We start from the raw sequence: 22,729 nt of genomic DNA, 5'->3' as shown, positions 1-22,729 counted from the left end.
CTACATCAGGTCTTTAGCTTTAAATTTTAAGTAATAATCACAGTTTTTTATTAAAAAAAACAATCATTTATTATATTGGCATGGTGTTCAGTTTCGCGTTTAATGTGCTAAATGTGACTTGAATTGAATGAGATGCATCTATTTATTGCTGCTGTGTCTCTTTCATTCTCTGACGTGCGCATCCAACATAGTTCTAAACACATACTCAATTAATTCTAAGAACTTCATTATGTATGCTACAAGGGATTACGATCATGTAAGCCCATCTATTCAATCCTTTTTTTTATTGGTAGAAATTGAATATTATATAAAAATTTACAACTTTTTTATATCATGGTCAATCAATTAATTAAATCTCTTGATATCCAATCTAAAAATACCTCTCTCTCTCTCTCTCTCTATACATATATATATATATATATATATATATATATATATATATATATATATATATATATATATATATTATTTAAAAAAAAACAAATTTTACACAATCTAATATGTTAAAGTAAAATTACTATATGGACGGATACGAATCCGAAAACAAATATTTAATTTTATTAAAGCATGAATATAGAAATATGTAGTATAATATACTGTAGTTACTATAACTTCATTACCAACATTACCATTCTTATTCTACAGTATGTGCATGTAACCTAAAAGAGCATGTTTTCATTCCAGATGCTTGTAGGATTTCAGGCCACATGTCATTGATTATTACATTTAATTATCTCACCTTATATAAATAGAATATACTAGCATATATGACTCTTTATAGTAAAACTTTAATATTCTTTTCCTTTAAGTGTACAAAGTATTATCTCACTTTGATCGTTAATTGATTTTGTTGTTAATATACTTCAACGATTTTTTACAACAATTTAGTCTTTTTAGTAATGGATAAGTGCCATATTGTCATTACCTTAACTCTTTAACATTAAAGACTTCTTATAACAAAGTTCATCATATTTTATCTTTGTTTTTTTTAACAAAAACGTAATTTAATTAATAATAGTTTATGTATTAAAGGATTAAGTTAATGATAAATTATTCCAGAATTTAAAATTAACTACGATTGTCTGTTTGTATTTTGGATGACTGTTTAATTTATAAGGATTTACTCCACTCATTAAATTGATAAAAAAAAAGGGGTAAATAGTTCATGTATACTTTTACACTCTCATCATACTAAAAAAATATTATGTATATTATTATAAATGATAATTTTATTAATTTTTAAAATAATTATTTATTACTAATTAATAATATAAGATTTTTATAGTTCTTTTTTGGTGAAGATAAAAATTTTACATTGATGAAAGTATAAATTAAACTCATTGATACATTCATTATTCTAAACTTCTAGTACTACTCCATTATTAAAGAAAAGGAGTTTCTTACAGTATTTTTTTTAAGGAAAAATTTATTTTGGATTTTTGGATTATTTTTTGGGTCCTATAATATCATATACATAGTATGTAAAAAAATTCTCTTTTTTTACTCTAGTAGTAGATTTCAATTTGATTTTTTAGATATTTTTTATATATGGATTCCATATTTAAAATTAGTTTGAGAAAGAGACATTACAAAATAATATTTTTTTAAAAAAAGATGAGTTTTTGAAAGTTTTTCTCATGTAAGCATCCTTAATACGAGTTCTTGAGTTGAGTTTTTTTAACTTAATAACTTTTGTTCACTAAATCTAACACTACTCTTTCTTGAGAATTTTTTAAATATCATTTGAGAGAAAAGAAAGATTTTTTTTTTCTTTTGTATAAGTAAAATTTAAGAGTCTAAATTGAATTTTACCATTATAATAAAAAATAAAAAAAATTCTTATATCATATATAATATCATGAGATCCATAAAAAATTATCCAAATATTCAAAATGGATTCTTCCATTAAAGATAATCTAAAACTTAATCTTCAGTATAAAAAATTCTTAAGCAATGATGAATCCAATCTCATGAACCCTTATTAAAGATGCTCTTGGGGATGCTTCGTATCAGAGTGATGGGGTCGTGATGTAAGGCCACGATTTGCATACGCTAAATGATTTATTTTACGAGACCGACCACTAAGGCATGATTTTTGTGCTCCAACCTGACTTTAATTTATGAGTTAGATTATTTATATAATATTATATATATTCTTTTTCTTTATCTCACTTTATCACACCATTCGTTTTATTATTTATTTCTTCCTTCTTTCTATTTATTTTGTTTTGTATAATATAATTTAATCTTGAATTAGTATTTCTATTGATTTAATACGTAAGAACCATGGAAAAGAAAACCATGAGATGGGTCCATGGTTTATTCCCACTAAGCAAGAATGGTATTGAGTATTGACCATGGAATGGGAAGCAAAATTGCCCACTACCCACCACTTTTCTGCACACATACACGAATTTCTCATTCATGATTAGAATGTGTTGGGTGATTAATTTGTAAGAACATACTCCGAGAAAATCTGTGCACTAAAGCTAAGTGACTAGTCAATGAGAAAGAAGAAGAATTAGACTTCATGTAATTATCTCTCGTTAATGGGGAGCGATCAGCGCAAGAATATAAAGGAGAAAATTCGTTGATATGTTTTATGGCTCGTTGACGAAAAGACCAAATAGCCATCGAATTGGAAAAATTGTTGAAGTCATCAAGATTCTGTGAGATGATCCAATCGCATGCATGATGCAGGTTTGGTTTGAACTTTGAACCGAAAAATGACAGTTTTCACTGCGAAGATATTTAGTCATGCTAGTTCACAGTTCATATAAATTAAAATCTTAAACGAACACATAATTCATGAAAAACATAATGTGTGATTCAAATTATATAAAATGACAAAGAGGAAAATTCCAAGTGATACAACAATGATAAAATATTTCCTATATTTAATTTCATTTTTTCTTTATTTCTTTTCTTTCTTCTTTTTCTTATCACATGATCAAATATTTTTTACTTTCTCTCTTAACTTGTTATGTATTAGGGGACTAGGCCCAATTATGATCCAGAGCTCTTTCCTTGAAGTGTTGTTGACTTTGGTCAAATAAAATCCTAGACTAAGTTAGTATTTACAAATCCAAAACGGCATACATAATTACATAAATGCAATGTCTCTATGAAGATCATGGGTCTTGAGTGTAGAAATCCAACCTACAACTATTCTTATAAATACTAGTAACTACTAATGTCAGTGGGATATATTACTATACGTATCTTATTATATGCTCTGGCCACAGTGGTATATATTAAGATTTATGAACTATGTTGGCTAGTTTTAAAAGCTTATATGTCTATAAATCTATACGATGGTCAGGTGCAAGGATAGGCTATTTGCTTTAAAGAGTGTATATGTGGGGGCGGGCTGTCCTCTGTTTGATAGGACTCATTGTAATCATGCACTGTTTATGCGTTGTGATGTTATTAATATAATATTTTTTTGTGATTTAATGTCAGTAAGATCGATATGCGCTTTGGTATCTAAAGAAAAGGATAGATATGCGTTTATAACTTTTAGCTTTTGCATGGAGTTCTTATTGACTTAAACATCATAAATGTTTTTGTAGGTACTTACCATTGTTCGTGCAGTCTGATTTCGCTTAGTTCAAATGAATAAATCCTATTACTTTGTGTTTGGGTAAGTCACCAGCCTGCCTAAGTGGATAACTATAGAGTTTGGAGCTATCAACTTATCATTTTGGACAAATCACAACTCAACCTGGATATACCCACCATCTTTATTGTTTTAGAGATATAAAATTGGTTCAGTTATGCGTGATTAAGAAAGAAAAATCGCATATTCAATTATTTGTATTAATAAAAACTAACAAATTAATAAATAATATTTATTGAGAGAAAAATTATTTTTGTTTTCTTAGGTGATAATAAGATGATTGTCGATCGTGAGTGTACTAAAAATGACACTTAATTCTGAAAAAAGTATTTTATTATGCTATGGAATATATAGAAAAGAAAAAAATTTCTTTTTTTTTCATAATTGATAATATTTTTTACATGCTATGGAATAGAGCAATCAATCCAGATCAACATATTTAACAAGAATTTACCGTTCAATGTCCCTGGCAAACAATTTACGAGTCATAAAGCAAGAATATATGGTTAAAATTAATTGTTGGTTCAATTCAAGTTTCAATCTAAACGTCCGATGATAATCGAGCATATACACAGCGATGTGCCAATGACTTAAGGCTGCTAACTTGCTACAGACTCTAGGGTAAAACAACAACACCCTACATGCCTTTCAAAGTGAACAATTACAATGTATGAATATCCTCTTCTTCTTTAAAGTCCAAGGTCTATTTTGTAAAAACTTTATTTCTATAGAGAAGACAACCTAATGTGGCTAGGCCCTGATTTGATGATGAACAGATTTTTAAGAAAAAATGGTGTGTTTTTTTCTGGTCAATCAAGTGTCCATAAGAAGGTAAAGGGTTAATAGAACATCTGGGACACTTGAAACAAAACCAATTACTTTTATCAGCCATCAAAGAAAAATGGCCATCAGAACATGCAAATGAACAAATTTAGAAAAACAAGATAATGCATCATGCCATGTTTCTCGAGATGATGAAGAATTTCATATTCTGTTTGGTTGACAAATTTTAAATGTTGCTGAGGCGTTACTCCGTTGAATCCCCGTCGAATTGCATTCCTCCCTCAACCCTAATTCTGCACCGCCTCTTAAGCTCCAACCAAAACCAAGACGTAGAGAAAGTCTTGGGCATCCTCAGCAGCATCTCCACGCCGGAACAGCTGAAACAGTCCCTAAAATCAATAGTCAACATTCTTGATGAAATGCGTGACCGGGATTTGTCGCCGGATGTGATCACGTATACCTGTATCATTTGTGGCTTGGGGTTGATTGGGCAGCCTGATAAGGCTAGGAATGTTTTGAAGGAGTATGGGTGTTACCCTGATGCTGCGGCGTACAACATCAGGAACTTTTGTATTGCCAAGAGGCTTGGTGATGCTCATGGTTTGGTGGAGGAGATGGCGAGCAAGGGTTTGAGTCCAAATGCAACTACTTACAATTTGTTCTTTAGGGTCTTTTGCTGGTCCAATGATTTACAGAGCTCTTGGAACATGTACCAGAGGATGATGATTGAAGGGTGTCTTCCGAATACGCAGTTTTGTATGTTCTTAATGAGGTTGTTTAAGAGGCATGAGAAGGTGGAGATGGCGATGCAGTTATGGGGGGACATGGTGGAGAAGGGTTTTGGGTCGTATACATTGGTTTCTGATGTGCTGTTTGATTTGCTTTGTGATATGGGTAAGTTGGAGGAAGCAGAGAAGTGTTTCTTGGAGATGGTTGAGAAGGGGCAGAAGCCAAGTCATGTGTCGTTCAGGAGAATCAAGGTTCTCATGGAACTAGCAAATAGACACGAGGCCCTTCAGAGCTTGACGCAGAAAATGGCCATATTTCGGCGACCATTGCAAGTACGGTGAGCCCAGTTGAGACACCAGGTTCTCTCTTTTCTAAAGGTTTGAACTGATGATGGCAAAATGAAAGGAAGAGCCAGGGTCTTGAACTGTGGCAGAAGTTGTAGGAAACATGACCCAGAGACCAGTTATGCCTTTTAGAATGAGTTGTGAAATGTGTGCGAAGATTCAAGAAAAATAGCTCAGATAAGACGGTTGAACAGTTATTTAAGTGAATCAGTATAGTAAAGATTAGGCATTCTAAGTGATGGGAGAGGTTATTGGCTCCACTGAGACTAATCAGCATCAGCTGTTTGCTTGAGTAAAATGCGCACAATTTGTCAAGCATTTTGCAGAATAGAACTGGTTGGAAGTGGTAAGCTTGCTTGTTACTGTCATTCCATTGGTAATCTGTTACTCTTTCTTTGAGCATACAATCATGTTCGGGAACTAACGAGGTTTTGATACTTAGTATTGACCTTTGGACATTGCTTTTTCCATTCAAAACCTTTTGGAAGGTTTTCAAAAAGTTTGAATTCGATGACTTTTTATGGTCAACTTTACAACCTGGAAATTTGAAGATTTGGATCCTTTTTTGTGGACCAATCTATGTGATAAATACCCTGGCCCTCCATACCAAGTACCAACATGAAATTTCCGTGACACTTTCAGGTATACCTACAGGCTACCTGGATGTTTAAACTATTACGATTCTCCAGTTTGAGTCTTTGTTTTTGTCCCCAATTGGCCAATTGAACACAAATGAATATGATCTTATATCGTTTAACACTTGCGTTGAGGTATCTTGAAGATGGATGGGGTGATCAAAAGCTCACAACTCACTTCCGATAGTATTAATTTCTTAGTGCTGCATCACTTGTATATTTGGAATAGGGTATCAAGAAGTCACCAAGCCAAATCCTGTTTGTACGTCCACCCATTAATTCAATTAATTAAATTTTAGCTCATTTTTTTGTAAAATTGTTCTTTCACATGTTTTACTCAATTAGTGGCTCCATAATAATAATTTAAATTTAATATGCTTTAGAATTTGATTTTACATAGTATAATATCTTTCCTTCAAAGGAAAGAGAGATGGGTTCCAAAATAAAAACCATGTCTTCCCTTCAATTTGCCGGGACACAGTCGAATACAAATTGTGGCAAGAATCATAGACATAATACGAGGCTTTATATAATTCAATTGACTTAACAAATCAAATAGTAAACAATGCTATTTGGTTATACATGGAAAAAAAATTCAAATTGTTCTTCAGTAACAAACCGCTGTTCTTTTTCAAGAAAAATACATGCTCAAGTAATGAAAATCTAAGTAGGGCAAGAAAATTAGAAACTGGAGATCATAATGGCCGAAGTAAACTCAACTTCCTTGCGTTTAACTAACAAATCTCTATGCCTGTAAATCATTCAAAAAATAAAAGGCATGAATTAAACTGCCAAGCTGTAGTCTAAATTGCTCAGTCTGCAAATCATCCACTTATTCACTTATTCAGCACTAACCTTGTTTGCAATGTTGTTTGAGAGCCAGTCAAGTCCTTCATAGAGCCCTTCACCAGATGTTGCACATGTGCTCTGGATATACCTGGAGGTACAGTGCATGTAGGTGAGAATGAGTGACGAAGGAAGGAAGGAAGGAAGGAAGGAAGGAAGATATGGATGGTGAGGAGAAGAATATTGAGAGCAATATTTACCAGTGGCGCTGACGGAGGGAATGCAGACCAAGCTTATCAGTTATCTCTGCAGCATTCATAGCATTTGGAAGATCTTGCTTGTTGGCAAAAACTAGAAGCACGGCATCTCTCAACTCATCCTGCCAAAATAAGATTATCCAATAACATCCAGAATTAAGCTGAGAAATCAAATAATCTGAAAAAACTGTCTTCCATATTCACTCAATTATTATCCATACTATTACCTCATTCAACATTCTATGCAACTCATCTCTAGCTTCAACAACTCGGTCCCTGTCATTGCTATCAACCACAAAAATGAGTCCTTGTGTATTTTGGAAGTAATGTCTCCACAAAGGACGGATCTACAGGAAAAAACACCAATGGTTACTACTATATTGAGAAGATGATTGTGCTGTTGTTCAGGGGGTAGAGTGTGTGGTGATGTATGTGTGGCACGAGATGTTATAGCTGGTCCCTTGTGGGTTATCTTTCATTTTCTTAGCAATATTGCTTTTAAATGAGGCATAATTAAAACAATTCAAAGAGATACATGAATAACAAGAGGTCAAAGGTAAGACAATTTGAACAAGGGCTATAACATACCCAAACCCTGTAAAGTTAGTTTGCATGATTGAGTAATTATTCACACTATTCACACCGAGTACAACCACAGACTTGAAATCAAGTAATAGACATACGAAAAGACTACGTTTCCATTGCCATTTGGTTTATGAGATCGATAACAAGCATTGCATAGCCATAAACACTGAAATTTGCATGCAGATTGCACAATTAAGCACATGCATCTCCAAACAACAAACGTATTTTGAATCCCATCTGTATCTTAATGGGACAGGATAACATCTGTCATGGCATCAAATACATTCATTGATTCACCATCAAAATTTACTGGTCACAACTCAAATTTGGAAACAAAACCATATCATATCATATACATAATAGTAGTTCAAGCAAAGTTTCAGCCAATTACCTTGTTATCAAATCAACAAAAGCATTGCGGACAGTTTGCTAAACCATACATAACCATAAGTTCTATAATGTCAGTCAGTAGCTAGACAAGAAGATGGAGAGGGAAAAAACAATACCTTGTCCTGACCTCCAACATCCCAGACAGTGAAGCTGATGTTCTTGTATTCCACAGTTTCCACATTAAACCCTGCACCAAATGATACATTAGTAGAATTGCTCAAGGTCCTTATTATTATGACACACAACCATTAGAATTAGTTAGAAATGTGCCGTCTATATTCTATTTCTATCCATTGCATGAGTGAATAGAGAAAACAGTTGGCATTTAAGAAATGAAACTTACCAATGGTGGGAATGGTGGTGACAATCTCTCCAAGCTTGAGCTTGTACAGAATGGTGGTCTTACCCGCAGCATCGAGACCCACCATTAGTATACGCATCTCTTTCTTGGCAAACAGCCGGCTGAACAACTTGGTGAACGACAGCCCCATTTTCAACTATTATCATTCCACAAATTCAAATTTCAATCACAACAAATCAAATTGAAACGAAAAGAAAACAAAAATTAAGGCATGGTGATGTTATTATGCACCATAACATGATGCAAACACACAAAGAGACACATAATTCAGTAATCATGTAAAATGAATGGGAACCAAACGGTATTGCATGCATGAACAAACAAAATTAAGTTCCGATCTGATAAAGAAAACGAGGAGGTGATTCAAATCGCGCGATCTCACGATACGCGATGCAGATCGAGCAAGGATGTAACCAGATCGTAAATCAAAATTAAGATACACGAGAAATTGCGAAATTAATCTAGGATTAAATCCAGCAGCGCAAGAGAAAGAAAATCTGAAGAAACAGAAGAATGTGGAAAGCTAACAAAAAAGAAACATGGAAATGGTGAAGAGATCCATACCTTGAAGAAGAGATAGATTTGATTTGGGAAGGAAAAAGGAGGCAGATCTCTTCTCTTTGCGACAAAGAGAAAAGAAATTGAGATGGTCTCACAGGCAGGCCTTGCCGGATTTATAAGATCCAAAATTCGTGTTTCCCCGTCATAACGTCGTTTATTCCCTCTACTTATAATTTCGGTTTACCACTTTACGCTCGTTAACTTTCTATTAACTAAGATATTCGCTTCTTTTCTTTTCTTTTTTCTTCTACATGACTTACATCCTCAGATTTTCCATTTCTCTCGTTTAAATTTAAACATTTTATTCCGCTCTTTTAAAGAAAAAAATAAAAAATGTGTTACTTTTTTTAATTCTTTTGAATGTAAATCAGCTTGTTAAGATAAAATACTAGTATTTTTTAAGTTGCAATATCAACAACTGATTTATATATATATATATATATATATATATATATATATATATATATATTGAGCGAAATTTTAAAGTACATAACTCGTTTGTAATTGTTTATATTTACTAAAGAAGACCAACCTCTACAAATGACTTACAAAATTATGAATAGTTTGGGTGTGGATTGTGGTGAATTAAGTGATAACATTATTATTTAATTCTAAAATTTAAGGAGATGTGTTTGACGTGTTTATATTCATGTGACTATACATTTTTTTAAGGGATATTAAATTCATTTTATTTAAACTATAAAGTAAGATTATATATATATATATTGAAGTGTTGGAGGAAAGGAAGTTCAAAAGTAAATCATTTTAGTTTCATGTGGTCTAATATTTTTTTTTTTTGAAAAAAAAAAGTAGGTCATATGATCTAAAATCATTAGACAAGATTCCTGGTTATATTAATCTTTATAGCATCCATAATTAGTTTTAAAAAAGGATCTCATATTTGTTCCAATTGTTTAACAACACTCTTAAGCGGAATAAAGAGAGAAGACATAATTAAGGGAGGTGTATTTAACCGTTGAAAAACATAATGATAGGTCATAAATAATGAGGCTTCCCCTACATGATAAACGGGCTTGGGAATTGAATTGGGTCATATACAGTCCATATGTCTGGTTTCAGTTATTTCTTGGACATTTACTTTCTGCACTTTCCACTTTTACTTGTGTGGACTAAATTATCCTTAATGAGTTTCAACACTCTCTTCTCCTAAATGTATCAACCATAAATCCGTAACGCCTCCCTTGCCCTTTAGAAGCCCTTGCACCTCCCACGAGACCCTGTTTTGGCAACCTCCTTCCAATGGCATTCTTACATCCCTCTCCCACGTGACACCACACTATTGCTTCCTTCTCCCACACGCCACGTCACTGCTTCCCTTGGTCACCAGCGAAGGTAATATGGTTTTGGTCTACCGTGGTGTGGGTGTTTAGTTCTGGGTGTTCCAAAACTCATTTTGGGATGTTCAAGTCTATTATGGAATACCATTTGATACACTTGTAAATCCATAAATATACTACAAAACACTTATTCCGTAATTAAGAACTTTTGATTTTATGGCTTTTGAAATAGGTATTCCGTAACACATTCCAATTTTACAAGTGTATTACAGAATGAGTATTCCATAATAGATTTGTAAATCTCAAAACGTATTCTAGAATACTCATTCTAAAAAAGTGTTTTAGATTTTCTTCTTTCAAAATAGGGGTTTCAAAATGTCCATTTCAAAATGTGTTCTGAAATATCCATTATGGATTGCAGGTGTATTATGGAATACCCATTCTAAAACAATATTTGGGGAAGGGAGTGTTGAGACTCATTAAAGATAATTTTATTCACATAATGAAAAAGATAATTGCATGAAGTAGGTGGTGAAGTGCATAAAGGAAATGCATATTTCTTACATTTCTTATGTGGGTTGTTGAAAACAAATGTATGTGGATTTGGATGAGACATGTTTGGTACCCAAACTTTAAATGTGTGTCACTAAAAACTGTGTGCAATAATTTTGTATATTTAAAAAAATTATGTATCATTAATAAATTGCGGGGATAGCTCAGTTGGGAGAGCGTCAGACTGAAGATCTGAAGGTCGCGTGTTCGATCCACGCTCACCGCATTTGTTAGTTATTTTTCATTTTATTTTTGTTGACCCTCGTGAAAGCCTGAGAATTGCATATAAAGTGTAGACATGATATAAGCCATGAAAAATACCCTCTTAGCCAAGTATAAAATATGGTGAACGTAAGCCAAGTTGGTAAATTGGCCTCCTACAAAAATTGCGAGTACCTTGTCATACCCGAATTCTAGTTTTTCATGAATATGCTATGTACATTGAGATCAAATGTCCATTTCATTCTACAATATGTCCGATCTCATGAGCTTATGTATCGGGCAATCTCTTCAGAAAATCAGCTGACAAACATTTTTATTTAGGCTCTTGGTTGAGATTGGTTTCTCAAGACGTTTGGTAAGTTGAGTATTTTGCTAATTCGGTTCACACACCAAAGGGGAAGTATTGAAATGAGTATAATTAATTATAAGGATGATGAATCATGTAGAGATATACAATTATCTTAGAAATCTGTATCAGGTGTTCTTTAATTGATTTTGTAATTATTTACTTACCTTATTTTTTGTAATTTATACACCTTTGCATGAGTACTGTGTTTTTATAGACCTCACTTATTTTTCTTCCTTCATTATTCATGACTGTATTACTTCCTTTTCTTTGTGTGAATCCATAATGGTTGCTCTCAACGCTGAATTCAATCCTAAATTACATTGTTGTACCATTGAAACAAATATGTCAAATCTATTATAGGAGTCCAAATATATAAAGGAACTATGCTGATTAAACTAAACCCGATTCTATATATTTAAACTACTGAATTGACACCAACCCTTGCAACAACCATTAAATTTGAACTTCTAGCTATTTATACAGGCACGTTGATTCAAAAGTAATATTCTAAATTAATCTTGAAAAATTATACAAATGTTATGTTTTATTTAAATTTCTATTATTTTTAAAAGTTTAGAAACTAAAGTAATCACTATTTAATACTAAGGTTCGAGAGGCTTGAATGTTTTTGGTTTAGTAATTCTAATATGATTAAAGTGTAATTTTAATCCTTAGTTTAAAAAATCATAATTTTAGTTCCCTTAAAATTTAATTCAAACATTTAGTTTTCCTAATTTAAAAAATTAATAATTTTAATTTCTCAGTCAAACTGTTTTCATTGACCGATGATTTACAAAGTTGACGAATTAAACCAGTGATGTGACACTTATATTTTGTTTATTAACTATTAGTTGTGATTAATAGGATTATTAAGTTAATTGTTTATTAAAAACCAAAAATAAATCTCTTATTCTTTAACCCGTTTCTGTAACCCCAAATTAACTAACACCTCCTCTATCGTTCTTTTCCTCAAAGATCCAAACCACGCAAAAATTCAAAACAAAAAAAAAAAGTACTCTTTCTCATACTAAACAAACGAAAAACGAAGAACCAGATCATAAAGACTCTAACAGTCTAACAACAATATGCTAAAGCACACATAGAAAGATAAGAACATAAATTCATTGAAGTTGAAATTTGATATTTCAGGCTTTAGATGCATTCAGCAACGCCCATTCATTAAGATAAATAAATTAAAAGCAAATAGTTTCTTTCGCCAATAGTATGCATTAGGATTGGCCAAGTGCACATTCAAAAAGAAAGGAAAAAGCAACCAAATCGCACAGAAATGAAACATGTTAGACATGCATTACGATTTGCCATCTCGTTCTGTCGGCGGTGGAGAAGACTCGCGGCGCTTCCAAATCCTCCATAAGCGACCCTCAGATCTGCACCGCCACCGGCACGAAAGGATTGAGAGTGGAAACTCAGATCTGCACCAACACCGACCACAGCTTCTATCGGAAACTCAGATCTGCTCCACCACCAACCACGGCTTCGATTCTGGCAGTTGAAACTCCGATCTGCAACGCCTTTTTCTTGCTTTGTTTACTTTTTCTTTGTTCTGGGTTGCAGTGGTTGCTGACGGAAACCAATATTATTAGGGTGGTCAACGTTTATAACCTGCCGGTCACCGGAAGCATCTTAATGGAAAGATCAAAATCACATGTTTTTAAAATCAGAGAAATTAAATGAAAATTACATTTTTACCTTTTTAACTTTTAAACATTAAAATGATACTTTTTGTAATATTAACCACAAGCTAACTGATATTTCTAATTTAAGAGATCAACTTAGTATTATTCATTAATTTTTGTATTTGTGTGATTGAAAAAAAGAAATAGATGATTTTCCACGGCTTGACATGAGTGCCTCTTTGGAAAAGTAAACGTGACTCACATTTTCAAGTCTTCAACAACTGATGCCACTAAGCAATGCAAGACTCGCATTTTAAACTAGTTTGTGTACATAATTATGATTGGTATAGTATTTTTCAATCATTTATGTGGGTATCATTTAATTCTCAATCATCTATATAAAGACATAAACTACCATTTAATAGCTATATGATTTTGGCATCAATTCAAAAAATGCTCCAGCCACCATCAGAATGTTCATTGCATAGGCTTGGTAATTTCCTGTTATGGAGAGTCTGATAGTCTGAAACGTAAATAGACAAAGTAGAAATATTGTCACTTCATGAGCGGTGGAAATGGAATGCAAATGGAATATTGTCACCTTATGAGTGGAAATGGAATGGAAATGTGTAAAAAAAATTATATTGTGAGTTGTAATATTTTTTATTAAAATAATAACTCATAGTAAAGAATATAAAATTTTAAAATTATATTAATTTGAAAATATCAAAATCAAATAAATAAGTTTTTACATAATTAAAAATATTATTATTAAATATGTGCATCTAAAAATAATCAACACTAAAAGTATAATGTAATTAATCATATTCCACATTCATTCTTGGTATTAACAAAACTAAAAATATATCTAAAAATAATTAGGAGGTGTTTGGTTTGGTTGTTTTATGTTTTCATTTCCACTGAAAATAGAAAATGGTGATGAATATGCGTTTGGTTGAATTTTTGAAAACATTTTCAGGAAACCTCGGATAAAATGAAAACACGGTAACAAGGAATGCAATTTTAAGCAAATCTAAAAATACATTTCTTTTTTAAAACGCATTTTCAGTATTTCTTGAAAGCATAAAATAAAAAATCAAACCAAACATGTTTTTAAAATTCTAATATTTTGAAAATGAAAACAGGAAATAAAAATGAAAATACAAATCAAATACTATTTGGTTTGCATTTTCATTTTCTATTTTCATTTTCTAAAAATTATTTTAATTTTCAAAAGATTAGAATTCTAAAAACATGTTTGGTTTGACATCTTGTTTTCTGTTTTTAAGAAATAAAAACACTGAAAATTTATGATATATTGACTTTTTGTCTTTTTTGTATTTTTAGATTTGCTTAAAATTACATTCTTTGCCATGACATTTTCATTTTACCCAAAATAAGATTTCTGTTTTCAACTAAAAATAAAATTTTATTGTTTTCATTTTCTAATTGTTTCTTGTTTTCATTTTCAGTGAAAATGTTTTCACAAATCCAATCAAATACAATCAAACCAAAGACCCTCTTTAAATTTTTAAGTTTTTTCATAATTTTTTTCACGTGAGAAGGATACTTTTAATGGGATGATAATCCAAATGAAGAAAACAATCTTAAAAAATATGTAAATAATGTTGTTTTTAATTAACGTAATAGTTCGACAAATCAATCAAGATATTTGTAATAAATTTAAAATAATATATATATACTCTAATAAAAGTCAAATTAAAATAATCATAATTTATGACTTTCTCAATAAATAAAATATTTAAATAAACCTAAACACATTCAAATAAAACATATCATATAAAACTCAAAGATTATTAGAATCCCTAAGTTTAATGTTTTGATTTTCGAAACCCATATATATTTAAGATTATTCAAAGAATTTATAAGTTTATATTTTCTGTAATAATGTCTCAGTATCTTCTTCATCATAAACAAAAATATCTAAAATTTATCTCATCCTAAATAAAAATATCTATCATATATGATTCAAAATTATTAAATTTAAGTACTGTACTTGAGTTTTGTTAAAAATAATAAAAAATAAAACAAAATCACAAAGCAAGCGGACAGAGGAATACTTTCTAACCCTTTTCCCTTTTTCTCAACAGTTTAGAATTAGAACTGGAAAAGCGATATAATTATTATATGCACAAATTAATTATGTTTTTATGTAATATGACGTCACAGAATATTGTGTATTACAACTTTAGAAGGAATAAATAAAGTTAGAGATTGTTTGGTTTTGTTTTTTTTTATTTTCAGTTTTATTTACAAAAGTAATATCTTATTTTTAATTTTTAAAGTTTACATGTAAGACAGGAAAAAATGATGATTTATTATTTTTAATCTTTTCCTTTCTAAATTAAGAGTATTGTCACTCGATAAAATATTTTTCGAGTTTGGTGGAATTATTATGGATGATAAATTTTGTTTTTTCTATTTTCACTTTTTCTGTTTAAATTTAAAGCTAAAAATAAAAATAAAAATACTTCCTAAAACCAGCAGACTGTTTTTTACCAAATACATTGGTCTTTGATTCTTTTAGATATGAATTTTTCTTGTGATATTATTGAATGAGTCATAAAGTTATTAAAAAAATTATTGATCCCATATCTAAATTCCTTATTCTTAGGGGTAGAAATGTAGTGGGGAATACTATACGCTGACTCGTTAGACATGAGCCGTCAGGATTGTTAAAATAAAAGAAAAACTGTTCCTAGAAAAAATGTATAAAAACATTTTTTTTCTGGTCAAAAACATGGTTTATTTATTATATTACTTTTTAAAACATAATCATAAAAATATCATTTTTTATTTTTAAAAAGTTGTATTATTAAAAAATTAAAAAGTTAATTAAATTTTTATTCCCTCAACTTTTTATTTCAATTTTTAGTCCTTCAAGAATTTCTTAAGAAATTTAGTCATCCATTAATTTTGCATAATATAAAATAAATTTTGATAATTATTTATAAAAAAAATCTCTTAATTTTTTCCAATAAAAATTGGTAGCACCAATGCTTCCTAGTAGTGACATGGAGAATTTAAACGTTTCTTCTGGACCAATGACCTGCATGTCATTGTTAAATATCAAGTGTTAGATGCGGCTGGGAATAAATTCTAAAATTTCTTAGATTTTTTTATCAATTAACTTAGTTAAAATAAAAAATAGTAAACATTTTTATATTTTTAATATATCAAATATAACTATTTTTGTTTGATACTTAAAATAAGATATAAAAAAGATTACTAAAGATATATAATGTTATTAAAAATAAAATTCTCTTCTCCCTGCCTACCAAAGTGGTCGGTCCACTATACAAAAAGATTCTTTTTTTCTTTTTTAATCTTTCACAAGTTTCAACCGTATTTCTTCCTATTCTACTTTATATTATCAATATGGGGTAACATAACTAATAGATATTAAAAAAATATGATTAATAAATAATTTTATTACTTAAATACGTGATCATCAATTTAATTTTTTATTCTTGCATATGAAAGAACATCCGTTTAGATACATCAACTTCTTAAATAGATTTTAATATATCAAAAAGTTAGTCTTAAGTTTCAAAGAATACCATGATTTGCACCAAAAATATTCTACTTTATATTTATGGATAAGAAAAAGAATGAAAATGGAAATTATTATTATTATTATTACCGATAAGAGTTAGAATAAAAAAATTAATAATATTTTTTATATGATTTTTATGTAATAATCATTTTATATAATTTATTATATAAGAAAATAATATATGCATATTTGGTTATGAAAAGGAAAGGAACAAAAGTGATTTTGTAATAATTTAATTGGGGAGATAGATAAAACTAAAAAAAAAACATAAAGAAACTCTAAGGGTTAATTGAGTAGAGCAAAACACACTTGTATTTGACAGGGTGGGTTTGAACATTTCCTCATCTTGGGGTGAGTATCTTTATAAGTATTTTTTAAACCCGAAAGTTTTTCTTGTCTTAGGTTGGGATATTATCTCCTCTTCCTAAATTTTGTGCAATGAAAAAAAGTTTTAAAGCTTTTATCAAGTTATTTATTTCACTCAATCTTCTTAGTTGAGTAAGTTTTAAGAGATATATGTGAATAAGGTGAGATTATTGTTGATTCCTTCCACCAAGTAATCACTTTGAATCTCCACCTAGGTCCTTGCACTTGGGGGTTGTACTAGTGTTTATGTTACTCTATCCATTAGTTTGGTATAATCTCTAGCTAGGATCATATTATAAATCTTAGAGCAACCATCGCCATGCCCCTACATGATGATGGGTGATTTCGATGATATTCCTATGTCTAATGATAAAAAGAAAAAAAAAAAAGTGGTTCCTTTTTTAATGATAAAGCTGCTCACTTAGCAATATGATGAATGTTTATAGTTTTAATGATATCCATACTATTGGTGTTCATTTTTCTTGGCAATGAAGTCGTAATAATATTATTGTTTTTAGGAAGCTTGACTGATGTATAACAAAAGATGGTTGGAAGGATGTCTTCACTAATTTCTTTGTATGAATTCTTGTCTCTTAAACTTTAATCTTAGTCCTTTGCTTCTTTGATGTGGTAGTCATGTCTTTAGTTTGTCTTCCAAAGATATATAAAGAAACAATTTTTCTACTACTGTAAAAATAATTGAATATTAGCAACAATCCACATTAATAATTTTTCAAAAACACAAATTAATGTTTTAATATGTCATAGGACAAAAAATCATTAATAAATAGTTTCTCTTTTTTCTCATTTTTTAATAGGTAAATTATACTAATTACTCCTATAAAATTAAACAAATTCTTTATGCTTTTATTTCTCTTTACATTAACTTCCTTAATTTTTAAAAAATATACCGACACCCTATAGTAGTACATTACATTAACTATTCTCAATTATTTTAAAAATATTATACCGAGCTTCCCTACAAAAGAGCTCTCCTATAAAGAGGTTACAGTTAAAAAAATTATATAATAATTTTATGAAATTTCAATTATGATGTAATTTAATCTTTTTTAATCAATAATAGTTTTAGAAATGAATTAAATTGGTCAAAATCTCATTATCTCCACCGCTCGTGAATTCGAGAAGGCCTATTAATTATAAAAAAACAATTATTTTTGTTAATAAATGTGAAAAGTATTGAAAAATTTGTTCTTAGAAATATGAAAATTTAAATTTTAATCCTGAGAGTAAAAAAAGTGTAACAAATTCATTCATCGATTAACTTTTGTATGTTAGTGTTAATAGAAGAGCTTAAGTGACACATCCCGAAACAAATTTATTAACGTCTTACATATTCAAAGATAAAAATGATTAATTACTAAAAATATAATTTAATCGTTATCTTGCTCCCTTCTTTAATTATTGTAAGTATAACATTATACATAACATTATAATAAACACGTTTAAAAAAGAAAAAGAAGTATGAATTAGAACAAATATAATAATAAAAATAATATTGATTAATAAGTTTAATTTATTTATTGTTCTAAAAATTTTATTGTGACAACATTAAATAGTTACAAAATCAAGTTGAATATCATTTTTTTTGAAATGATTAACTTAATGACAATGTATATTTATTTGAATTTCATATTTTGGGTATGGTATTATCACATTAAAAAATTTAGAACAAAAGACATATTATAATTATTATTATGTTTGTTCTAATTTATGTTTGTTTTCTTATTTTTTAAGTGTTTACAGTCATGTTATATTTGCAACAATTAAATAAGGAAGAAAGATAAAGATTAAATTATATTTTAAATAATAGTCATCTTTATCTCTGAATATGCATGAGACTGACAAGTTTGTCCTTAAATATACCACATAAATTCTTTCATTAATAATAATGGAATGAATAAATTTGTTGCATTTTTTTTCACTCTCCAAGATTAAAATCTAAATTTTAAAAATGAATTTATCAACGCTTTACACATTCAGACACGAAAATGATTATTTATCTAAAAAAAATACATTTCAAACATTAAAAAAAAAACACCTTCAGACACGTTTTCTTTAACCGGACACCATTAATCGAACTGCTATAAAAGTACTTATGTACGTTATTCGTCGGAAACCACTTCCCCGGTCAAGTCATGCGTCAACATATAAATAACTTTTTTTTGTGACGGGAATACATAAAGAACTTGATAGATGACAAATTGTAGATATTTGCGAATTGCATCATTGCAATATATACACAATTGAAGGTCCATGATTGGTACTAGAGAGCGAGTTTGAGGTCGAGAGCAAGATCCTGTTGTTCCTTCTTCTTACCTTTGTTGTCGTCTTTGATACTAGTGTCACATGATGCAACTGGATTTGCAAAAGTCAAAGGTGGCTTTCTGAAATGAATCTCGGTGGTGAAGTCCTGAAATTCAAAAGAAACTTGTGATTTATTGTCCTTGGTTGTTGCGGCGGTGGTCTTCATCTTCTTCCAGCTGTGGCGGCTCTCGTGTTTTTCTTTTTCCAACTCCCTTCGCCGCCGATCACGCGCGTCTCGGAAGCTCCTTAACAGCGCGTAAAACTTCTCCATCTTCATTTCATCTTCATCATCTTCACCCTCCCTCACCTCTCGCTTCTTAGTATTTTCCATAGCAACTAAAACGGAGAGAGAAAGAAGAAAGAATCTGATTCTAATTGATTAACAAGAGAAGAGAGAGAGGTTTATCATTTATGGTTGAGTTGGTACGGTGTGACTTTCTTGTTAGTGGGTGTTTTCAGGAAGAGAATGCCGTGTTCAACATTTCTATGACGTGTGCTTTTTATATAAGCGGACACCGATGCCTAATGCGTTGTTTCAATAATCAAATCTGGAATGGAATTGCTGATGACGTTACGCTTCTGACGTCATTGCTTTGCGCTTTCACCACATACGTAACGTAAGGCACGCCTTGTGATTGATTCCTCGTGACTTCGACCACTTCAATACTAGACCCTTGACTTTTTTATATTTTAACTACAGTATTCATTTGACATTTATTCTCACACTTCACAAAAATAAATCGTTTTAAAATATTATATAGGTGTTAAAAAAATAATTTATTTATTGAATTTCATAAAAAATATTAATAATTTTTTAATATATTATTTTATCTCTAATTAAATACTGTTTCTACTCATTACTTTCACTGCACAGAATTTTCATTGATAATGACAAATTCATATATAAAATTGATGGACTAACACCTTTTTATTTCATCTAACTCCATTGTATTGAATGTTCTTTGTGGAAAAGTAACTAATTTTTTAAATTAATCAATGATACAAATACATAAGTAAATACTACTGAGTTAAAAAAAAGTTGATGAGAATTAAAAGGACCGTTGTATTGATGCATCAAATTTAATTTAGGGTAATTTTGAAAAAAAAAAGATTGTAGTATTTATATTGTAAAATACTTATATTTTGAAACAAATTATTTTCTCTAAAATAACTTATATTTTGAAATAGAAGAAGGATTAAACATGTAGTAGATTACTTTGACGTCGATGAGTAAAAGAAAAAAAAAATTGTGTTTAATTTTTATCATGTGCAAAATAAATACAAATTCTATACAGTTTGTTAGAATAATACAATCTTTATTGGTCAATCTTAGTTTAAATTATGCACCTAACCACACTATATTTACTTTATATAAAAGTTTATTATTACTGATTTATGGATACTATAGAGAATGAATTTGGTGTGGTTAGGTGCATGATTTAAGACTTAGATGGGTCAATAGAGTCTTTACTACTTCAAATAGTGCTCTCTTATCTACTCTATTGCAAAGGATCTACACTCAGGCAAAAATTCTTTTGGTCAACGACAGTCACATCCCACAAGTGAGATTAGTCTTTGACCTAGTAGGTTGAAGGACACTTGTGGTCTTTGAACCCAAGACCAAAATACCCTTAATTTAAAGAAGATAACCTATATTAACAAACAATTAGAAGAGAGAGAAATATTAATTACAACGATAATTTTGGAAAGAATTAGAAATTTAAGATAAACTTATTGTTATCAACTAAATTAATCACTTTTCTTAATCTTGATAAATTAGGTTATTGAGTCTTGTATATAAGAACATCATGATTAAAAGAAAAAAGTATTTACGGTAGAGATTATAGAAGAATATAAAAAAAAGTTATGGAAAATACAATTTTGTGCATTTCGATAATTTTTTTCATTTTTTAGTTGCTTAATGGCACTAGTTAGTATTTACCATAAGAAGAAAAGCTAAAATACAATTTTAGTCTATATGTTTTGTTGATTTGTAATTTAAATTCTTCTATTATAAAATAGAGATATTTAAGATGTATTTGGTTTGGTTTGGTTGTTTTCTGTTTTCATTTTCACTGAAAACAAAAAATGGTGATGAAAATGTGTTTGGTTGGATTTCTGAAAACATTTTCAGTGAAAATAAAAATAATAAATTCTCATTTTCAGTGTTTTTAGTTTAGAACAGAAATCTGATTTTGGGTAAAATGAAATTGCGGTGGCAATGAATGTAATTTTAAACAAATATAAAAATATAAAAGATAAGAAATCAATATATCATAAATTTTCAGTATTTTTATTTCATTAAAACAGAAAACAAGAAATCAAACCAAACATGTTTTCAGAATTACAATCTTTTGAAAATGAAAACAGTTTTCAAAAAATGAAAACAGAAAATGAAAATGCAAATCAAATACACCCTTAATTTTCTATTTTTCAATTTTTTTTTATTTTCATTTTATTTTTCTATAGTTTTTTTACATGTTAGTTAATTAAAATATTTCTTAGTAGTACTTAAAATAAATATATTAGGATTAAAATTCATTTAGATCAAAATAAAAGAAATAAAATATACCAAAATTTTGAGATTAAAATTGTAGCTTGAGCATAATAATGAGGCCAAACTTACATTTTAACCGAGAAGAAAAAAAAATAGATTGGATAGAAATAAAACAAGTGAATAGGAAGATGGATGAAAAATGAAATTAAAATTAAAAGTGTTTGATTAAAAATAAATAAGAATAAATAAATGAATGAAATAAGAAAAAATATACTAGATCTATCTTATTTTATTTTCATTCAATCAAACAACCAATATTGTTTTCGCTCAATTTATTACCATTTTCTCCATCTTGTTTCCATGCTACCAAACAGGACATACATTTTTAGAATTCACAGGACATAAATTTTTAGAATTCAATCCATTGAGTGTATAGATCAATTTGTGTAAAATTATTTCAATTTAATTAGAAATCTTAAGTTAATTTTTTGATGTGTATTTGTATTAAATACTCTGAAAAAAAATTGTTATATTTTCATACACACCCAAGATCAAAACTCCAAACTCATATTCATTTTGACTTAATGACTGTATAACATATTGAATTTATTTAATGATAAATTCAGCAAAAATAAACATATTGAATATATTAAATAATATGTATTTCAAATAAAAGTATACAGATTTTAATATTATTGCTAGTGTCAACTTTGAATTCTTCTAAATGTTGAAAGTATCACTTTGATATTTGCCAGATTTCCTTTGTTTGAATATTATTTGCAGACACTTTGTTTGCTTTATTTGGTTAATTAAAGAATATGAGAGGATAGAATTGAAAGTGTGAGTGTGTGACGAA

The 22,729-nt window shown here is 29.6% G+C and overlaps 3 protein-coding genes, 1 long non-coding RNA gene and 1 other non-coding gene across 5 annotated transcripts; 2 read left to right on the top strand and 3 right to left on the bottom strand.

The window, feature by feature from the left end:
- The first annotated feature begins 4,632 nt into the window (after positions 1 to 4,632).
- LOC114370083 (putative pentatricopeptide repeat-containing protein At1g02420) lies at positions 4,633 to 5,472 on the top strand. Its single transcript, XM_028327367.1, has one exon. The coding sequence runs from the start codon at positions 4,633 to 4,635 to the stop codon at positions 5,470 to 5,472; it is 840 nt and encodes a 279-aa protein (XP_028183168.1).
- Positions 5,473 to 6,617: 1,145 nt separating this feature from the next.
- On the bottom strand, positions 6,618 to 9,229 carry LOC114369128 (ADP-ribosylation factor-like). The gene is made up of 7 exons (XM_028326309.1): positions 9,054 to 9,229; positions 8,472 to 8,625; positions 8,245 to 8,315; positions 7,381 to 7,500; positions 7,157 to 7,275; positions 6,966 to 7,047; positions 6,618 to 6,861 (listed from the first exon to the last, which is right to left on the bottom strand). The coding sequence occupies exons 2-7, from the start codon at positions 8,617 to 8,619 to the stop codon at positions 6,856 to 6,858; spliced, it is 546 nt and encodes a 181-aa protein (XP_028182110.1). The 5' UTR covers positions 8,620 to 8,625; positions 9,054 to 9,229; the 3' UTR covers positions 6,618 to 6,855.
- Positions 9,230 to 11,053: 1,824 nt separating this feature from the next.
- On the top strand, positions 11,054 to 11,126 carry TRNAF-GAA. The gene has a single exon. It is a non-coding gene; the product is annotated as a tRNA-Phe (tRNA).
- A 1,447-nt stretch (positions 11,127 to 12,573) lies between these two features.
- Positions 12,574 to 13,458, bottom strand: LOC114370805. The gene is made up of 2 exons (XR_003657929.1): positions 13,182 to 13,458; positions 12,574 to 13,094 (listed from the first exon to the last, which is right to left on the bottom strand). It is a non-coding gene; the product is annotated as an uncharacterized LOC114370805 (long non-coding RNA).
- A 5,589-nt stretch (positions 13,459 to 19,047) lies between these two features.
- Positions 19,048 to 19,850, bottom strand: LOC114370152 (protein NIM1-INTERACTING 1-like). The gene has a single exon (XM_028327437.1). The coding sequence runs from the start codon at positions 19,705 to 19,707 to the stop codon at positions 19,336 to 19,338; it is 372 nt and encodes a 123-aa protein (XP_028183238.1). The 5' UTR covers positions 19,708 to 19,850; the 3' UTR covers positions 19,048 to 19,335.
- Positions 19,851 to 22,729: the final 2,879 nt, after the last annotated feature.

This window comes from Glycine soja, chromosome 10 (genome assembly GCF_004193775.1).
Source record: "Glycine soja cultivar W05 chromosome 10, ASM419377v2, whole genome shotgun sequence".
NCBI classification, from domain to species: Eukaryota; Viridiplantae; Streptophyta; class Magnoliopsida; order Fabales; family Fabaceae; genus Glycine; species Glycine soja.
This window is presented reverse-complemented; position numbering and strand designations above follow the sequence as displayed.